We start from the raw sequence: 7,821 nt of genomic DNA on the forward strand, positions 1-7,821 counted from the left end.
CACAAAATGCCCTATTGAAAACGATGGACAAGACTGCGAAGGAAACTTATAATTTGGGTTGGATGGTAGATCATTTCTAACGACAAAATGTCCTATTGAGAAAACAATGGACCAGATTGCGACGTAAACTTGCAATTTGGGTTGAATGGTAGAATTTGTTTATTATATGAGACTTCAGTCAACCATAAACCTTCTAGGGATAACGTATTGCTAGGGTTAGAACTTAAAAATCTAGAGAAATAGGAGTAACGTGAGCTAAGGATCAGAGAAAAAAACTGTGTGAAAGGGATTGAATTTGAATATGTACCGTCAAATACGAACCAAAACAGCCAACACGTTTCATGCTTTTCTTTTCTATGAACACGGTATTAGATCTGCCTATGGGTCGGTCGGTTGTCCTAATTCTCCCCTCTCGTATCATAATCTGTAAAGGAAGCTTCAACATGTACAGTGGTGTCAAGCAACACATTCTGTTTTCGGAGAAACCAGATCAGAGAGATTGAGAGGACCTGGCAAATTCTTATGGAGGATCGCCTACATTGTTATGGAACGTCAACAAGTAAAACTTCAGTGGGGTGTAGCAATCTTTACCCTTACCATCTTTCCATGTTAATTGTCAAAAAAGACATTAGTCAAGGGGGCAGGTCGCTTTGTGATAGATAAAATCTGTTGATAAATATATCCCATGTCCCTTCAGTAGCCTTTTGCTGTTTTAAATTGGTTTACATGTTCTACTTTTGTCAGTATTTGGTTGATTTCTAGCTATGAAATGTCTTATTACAAATAATTGAATTGACGAGAGTGCAACCTAAACCTGCTTTTTGAGCTAGATGGTAGAATATTGTGATCATATAAGTCTTCAGTCAACCACAGTCTTTCAAAGTTGCAAGTTGTAAATACAGGAAAAATGTTGCCTTCAAGTCGTAGCGTGTTGTTTGGGTTAGAAAACATCATTGGTTTCCTAATTTCAGCATTAAAATGACAACTAATAATCGACTCAGAAAATTATTTATTCTAACTTTTAATTAAAAAATGAGTCAAATATTTCTACAGTATTGATCCTGAATCTTATTCCCGTTTTTCCTAATTGAAAAGTGAGCATTGAACTAATTTTAAAGTTTCTTTTATGTAAAGAATCACGATGTCAGAAACGGATTGTATTGTCTTACCACACTTAATTAACTCACTTTGCAAAATGTTTAAACTTTGCTTAAAGATTTGATCACTCAATTTTTTACACTGAATTTTTTTTTTCCAAAGTGTTTTTTTTTCATTTACTAAACAAACTCTAAGTTTTTGATTCAATGATAAACCTATATATAATCTTTTATTTTAAAAATTAAATTTAAATTTTTAGATAAAAAAATAATAAAGAGTTATCAGACGATTAAATAACAAATAGATACATCATACATGGGAACTGCAAAGAGCATTGCAAGAAAAACTAGTATTCTTACCAAGTCATAAATTGAGAGGACTTAATTTATAGCCAAAAGAGATAAGAAAAACTAGTAGCTTGAAATGACCATCGAGTTAAGGGTCACTGCAATAAGTTGGACCTGCATGGCTCGGTGGAAGTATTCTTACCAAGTCGGTGTTTGAGAAGACTTAATTAATTATAGCCACCAAAAAAGTCTAATATGCCAAGCGGTAAATCTTCTGCAACTGTGCAAGGGCGGTGGAAGCATGTGGAAAAAAGTCCCACGATAATTCTGGTCACCTTATATATATTGAAAAGAGACATCATCTTTCTCACTTATAGTTCAAAAGTTTTCCCTTCACAAGTTCCACTTCCACATAACTTCATGGGAAACACTCGGTTCATTTTGGCTCTTATATTGGTGGTGGTGCTGCCTAATTTCGCGGTTTCATTCTCTATGAAATCAACAACCGACACCAAAACAGATCAGCTGGCTCTTCTTGCAATAAAAGCCCACGTCAACAGTGATCTGCTGGCTACCAACTGGTCTACTGCTCCCTCTATTTGCAATTGGGTTGGTGTTACTTGCGGATCTCGACACCACAGAGTCATGGCTTTGGATCTATTTGGCATGAATCTCTCTGGCACCATAGCACCAGACATGGGAAATCTGCCGTTCCTTGCTTTCCTTGACATTGGAAACAACAGTTTTCATGGTTCGTTGCCTATCGAGTTGGCTAATTTGCGTCGGTTGAAATATTTAATATTGTCCAACAACAATTTCAACGGGAGAATCCCATCCTGGGTTGGTTCTTTCTCTAAACTTCAAAACTTGAGTTTGAATGGTAATAACTTTGTGGGAGTTATTCCATCTTCTTTGTGCTTTTTGCCAAAACTAGAGATCTTGAGCTTGGATAATAACAATCTGCAAGGACACATCCCCGTGGAAATCGGAAATCTCTCTAACTTGAGATTTTTATATTTACACGGTAATCAACTTTCAGGCTCCATACCTTCCTCAGTCTTCAACATATCTTCATTGCTGGAGATTATTCTCAGGAACAACCAGCTAATTGGTTCTATACCTTCCATCTCACTCAACATGTCCTCCCTCCAAGTAATTGATTTTACATTTAATAACCTCACTGGTCATATCTCGTCAAATATGTTTGATGGTTTACCTAAATTAAAAGGGCTCTACTTGAGTTTCAACCACCTTTCTGGTCCTATTTCAATGAGTATATTCAAGTGCCAAGAGTTAGAAGATTTATCCTTATCTCACAATCATTTGGAGGGAACTATACCAAAAGAAATAGGAAATGTGACTATGCTTAAGCGTCTGTATCTTGGACACAACAGCCTCAAAGGTAAGGGAAATATAAATATTGGGATGCATTTTTACCATATTTCTAGTCCGTTCTTTCTCACGATGCCAAAGCCTTTTTCTGTTTCCTCTTTTTGGGCCTGCAACATTTTAGCTTTTTTTTGGGGTCTTTTTGCAATTTGATCATTCTTTTAATTCCTTATTACTTTTTCTATTAAATTCATTGCGATCATTTCTTAATTTATATATATTTTTATCCTTTTTCTTTTAGATGTAAACTATAAGATTTGATGTTCGTCACGACTGGTTTTCCATTACCAATTCTGATAGATTAAGAAACCACACATTAGTGAACGTCGTACATTATTTTACAGTGAAACGAAAAAATGTAAATTTCTTTATTGCAAAATGCTAGTTGCTCTATTTATAGTGCATCAATTAATAATTGTGATCAATAGTTTATATTTTACCTCTTTTTGGGCTTATGATATCATCTGGATTTTCCACATCGAGCTTTTCTATATTTTTCTGGTTTTTGGTAATAGTGTCACACTCTTTTTTTAACCTCATTGTTTTTTATTTAAATTAATTTTTACCATTGATCTTCACCTTTTTTAATTCCTTTTCTTTCATAATCAAGAATTTTATTTCTATTCCGTTCATGAATCATTCAACCAAAAAATCAAATATACTTGAATTTTTTCAACTTTTTCTAATATACTTTCATTATATTAAATATAAGTTGAAATAGAAAATAATAAATTAGCCGCAACGTGCATGATTATATTGCTTTGTATTATCTAAATTCTAAACTTTCTTTGGTAATTTTGATTGTTCCATGTGACAAACAAGTAGGCTTTATAAGTTGTTGCTAAATTTGAAAATAATTAAGAGATCAATTTCATTATGCAGGTGAAATTCCACAACAGATTGGTAATCTAACACTTTTGAAAGTGCTTACTTTTTCCTATAATAAATTGACAGGTAATAAGTTACATTTTTTCTTATGTATGTTTAGTTTCTTTGTATAGCTGTAAATGTTGTAAATACTTAAATAATATTATTTACAAATCCTAATTGTTTAGCTCTTTGTTATATACATCTATATTATAAATTATAAAAATAGGAATGTGTGTAAAACTTTTATGATTAATTTTGTTATTTACTTATGGATCATTGGAACAAATCCAAATGACTCTTCTGATTTTATGGCAGGTAAAATTCCATTTGAGATAGGCAACCTACCAACATTGGAAATTTTGAATTTGGGATCTAACAGCATCTCCGGACATATCCCTCCTCATATCTTTAATAGCTCAACTGTGACAGTCATTGCGCTCGATTTCAATTATCTCTCAGGTTGTCTTCCATGGAGCACAGGACTATGGCTTCCAAAACTTGAATGGCTTCTACTTGGTATAAATATGCTCAATGGAACAATACCTTCTTCCATCTCCAATGCCTCTAAGCTAAAAATGCTTGACTTGTCAGTTAATTCATTTTCTGGATATATTCCCAATAACCTCGGGAATCTAAGAGATCTACAAGTGCTCAACTTACAGGTTAATAATTTAGCTCACTCACCTTCATCCCCAGAATTGAGCTTTCTCTCATCTTTAGCACATTGCAAAGACTTGAGAATGCTGAATTTTAATGATAACCCATTCATCGATGGTGAACTTCCTATCTCGATAGGAAATCTCTCTATTTCTCTAGAAGAATTAGATGCTTCGCATTGCAACATTCGAGGCAACATTCCAAGAGAGATTGGCAACCTAATCAATTTGATCAGCTTGTATATAGCTAACAACGCACTGATTGGAACTATTCCCACCACAATCGAAAGATTAGAAAAGTTGCAAGGTCTCTCTCTTGAAGGCAATACATTAGAAGGTTCCATTCCATTTGAGTTATGTCATCTGAAGAGTTTAGGTTACTTGTATCTTACAGGTAACAAATTGTCTGGATCAATACCAAAATGCTTGGGTGATCTCGTTTCTCTTAGGCATCTATATTTGGGCTCCAATGAGTTTGCAAACTCAATACCCTCAACCTTCACAAGGCTTATAGATATCTTGCAACTAAATTTGTCTTCCAATTTTCTTAGCGGGGCTCTCCCAATTGATATTGGAAAGTTGAAGGTTGTTACTAGTATTGATTTTTCCAAAAATCAATTATCAAGTGAAATTCCGAGTAGCATTGGTGATCTGAAAGACCTAACTTATCTTTCATTATCCGATAACAGATTGTATGGGTCCATACTAGAGTTATTTGGTGGGCTAATAGGATTGGAATTCTTGGATCTATCAAGGAATAATTTCTCTGGAATTATTCCAAAGTCCTTGCAAAAACTCTTGCATCTCAAGTATTTGAATGTCTCATACAATAGACTACATGGAGAAATTCCTAACGGAGGACCCTTTGCCAACTACTCAATTCAATCATTTATGGGGAATGAAGCACTGTGTGGTGCACCTCAATTGCAACTCCCACCGTGCACAAGCAATTATGCTAAACATTCAAGGAAAGCTACTAAGCTTATAGAATTTATTCTATTGCCAGTTGACTCAACACTATTAATTCTAGCCTTAATTGTCTTTTTCTTCCAAAGCCGAAGAAAGCATTCAAAGGAAAAAATTAGTCGAGAAGATTCTATTGGTTTAGCAAATTGGAGAAGAATTTCATACCAAGAGATTCATCAAGCCACAAATGGTTTTTGTGAAAGCAAATTACTTGGTGCGGGGAGTTTTGGCTCGGTATACCAAGGTACTTTTTCAGATGGACTGAACATAGCCATAAAAGTCTTTAATTTGGAGGTAGAAGGATCATTTAAGAGCTTTGATGTTGAATGTGACATCTTGCGCAACATTCGCCATCGCAATTTAGTCAAAATCATCAGTAGTTGTTGCAATGTTGATTTTAAAGCCTTGGTCCTTGAGTTCATGCCTAATGGAAGCCTCGAGAAGTGGTTGTATTCTCACAACTACTTTCTTGATATCTTGCATAGGTTGAACATTATGATTGACGTGGCATCTGCATTAGAATACCTCCATCATGGTCAGACAATTCCTGTGGCCCATTGTGATTTAAAACCCAACAATGTTCTATTAGATGAAGATATGATTGCACATTTGGGTGATTTTGGCATTGCAAAGCTGTTTGGTGAAGAGGATTCAAAGGTCCAAACCATAACACTAGCAACAATTGGGTATATGGCACCAGGTAATGCTTAAACTTAAAGACTTTTTTTTATCCATTATGATAATTCATGCAAAATCATTGCATACTTTGATGATGGTTTTAATCACTTACATGTAGAATACGGAACACAAGGAGTTGTTTCCATAAAAAGCGACGTGTATAGTTTTGGTATTCTTCTAATTGAAACCTTAACAAGGAAAAAGCCCACAGATGAAATGTTTGTTGGAGAAATGAGCTTAAAACATTGGGTGATTAAGTAGTTGCCATCTGCATTAACTCAAGTTATAGATGCCAATTTGCTAATTAGTACCAAGGAGCGAGAACATTTTGCAATAAAGGATTGTGCATTGTCTATTTTGCAATTAGCGTTAGAATGTTCAGAAGAGTTGCCAGAAGAGAGGATTGACATGAAAAACGTTGTTGCTAAGCTGAAGAAGATCAAAATCAAGTTTTTGAAGGATTCGAATAGTCGGGCTTGATGAAAATACCATCATGTTGATGACATTTCCATTGGACTCCTTTGAATCCCAAATCGAGAAAATGAAGTTTGAGTGCATGTTCAACGTATCAATGTCAAAATGCTTTAACCCAGTAATTGGTTGTTTCCTTTTGCTTTATTTTGGAGGCGAGTACCTGTCTTGATTTCCTTTTCTTCACAAGCCGATTGCTTTATGATGTTATTTTTATGTTATGCTATGATAACCTAGTCCAAATAAATTTATTGTTGTACAATATAGATCTAATTTTATGGGAGGATAACTTTTGGTTTATTTAAAAATTTATTTTATATTATAATATATAAAAAAAATTATTTGATGTAATTATAATTTTTATTTGTAAATATAATCTCATAAAAAACACTTATAGAGATATAAGATTTGGTTTATATTGCTTATATTGCTTAACTTAACTTTACAAATACAACTTAACTTTTATAGGTGTCCAAAAATTAGGTTTTTTTTTTTAATTATGTGTTTCATTGACTTGTAATAGCTCAAGTTTTCAGTGAATTCTACACTAAGGACACAATTAGGTTTTACTTGTTACATTGTTAACCAATTATAATTTTTTAATATGATTTATCCATGTAATATTGGTGATGCATAGTCTTAAAACAACCAATATGAATAAATAAATATTAGAGATTACTTTCGATTTGTCTTTGTAAGTGCATTATGTTGTTGGACATGGACTGGGATGATCTGGGTGAGATGATGCGTCTGGGCGTGTACAAAAAGGGTACATCAGAGGTTTTCTTGTGATTCCTTTTCTGATGCTCTATGGGAGTAAAAACTCATCAAAGGAGGACGAGAAGGAAAGAATAGAGAGGGAGGATATGAGAGAGAAAGGAGAGATAGTATTATGGTTGGTATCCTTCCCTGACAGCTGACAATTGTTGGGGAATATATAGCCTATCCTTTTTGGGACAGATGGAGTATCTATTGTTGAAGTCACATAAGAACCTTCTGATGGGACTCCGTATGTCTTTGACCCTTAGCCTGCTCACAACACATTACATAACATACAGGTAGGCGATGGTAAGTCATGAAATTGGGATTAAATTGTGAGAATTTGATTGTAGTTGCCTAGTCCAGGATAAATTAAGGTGATGATTTGATTAATCGAGTAAGGGTTGATGTGATTTGAGTTCTCTCGAAGTTCTTTCGAAATTTTTTAAAATTTTAAATAATTACAAACCGTGGGAATTGAAACATAGAAAAATAAGACAAATAAATTCACAATAACTTGGTAACTGTTCATCTTCGCAATTCCACCTTGAAGTAAGCTTCAGTTTCTGCTACAGAAACTTCAGATATGTAAGAAAGATAATTAGGAAATTCATGTTTTGTCCGCTCAGGTTAAAGAGGTTCTTGAA

The 7,821-nt window shown here is 34.2% G+C and overlaps 1 protein-coding gene across 1 annotated transcript; it reads left to right on the forward strand.

Moving 5' to 3' along the window:
• The first annotated feature begins 1,796 nt into the window (after positions 1-1,796).
• On the forward strand, positions 1,797-6,648 carry LOC110419962 (uncharacterized). The gene is made up of 4 exons (XM_021433101.1): positions 1,797-2,787; positions 3,657-3,728; positions 3,960-5,966; positions 6,063-6,648. Exons 1-4 carry the CDS (start codon positions 1,806-1,808, stop codon positions 6,203-6,205), a joined length of 3,204 nt encoding a protein of 1,067 aa, XP_021288776.1. The 5' UTR covers positions 1,797-1,805; the 3' UTR covers positions 6,206-6,648.
• Positions 6,649-7,821: the final 1,173 nt, after the last annotated feature.

This window comes from Theobroma umbraticum, unplaced genomic scaffold (genome assembly GCF_002168275.2).
Source record: "Theobroma umbraticum cultivar Fairchild unplaced genomic scaffold, ASM216827v3 scaffold_67.0, whole genome shotgun sequence".
Taxonomy (NCBI): Eukaryota; Viridiplantae; Streptophyta; class Magnoliopsida; order Malvales; family Malvaceae; genus Theobroma; species Theobroma umbraticum.

Bases quoted from the DNA above. Each gene is read 5' to 3' on its own strand.
- LOC110419962 (XM_021433101.1), top strand. From the start codon at position 1,806: ATGGGAAACACTCGGTTCATTTTGGCTCTTATATTGGTGGTGGTGCTG. The intron at 3,729-3,959 runs GTAATAAGTTAC...ATTTTATGGCAG, and splicing joins TTCCTATAATAAATTGACAG to GTAAAATTCCATTTGAGATA. The intron at 5,967-6,062 runs GTAATGCTTAAA...ACTTACATGTAG, and splicing joins AATTGGGTATATGGCACCAG to AATACGGAACACAAGGAGTT.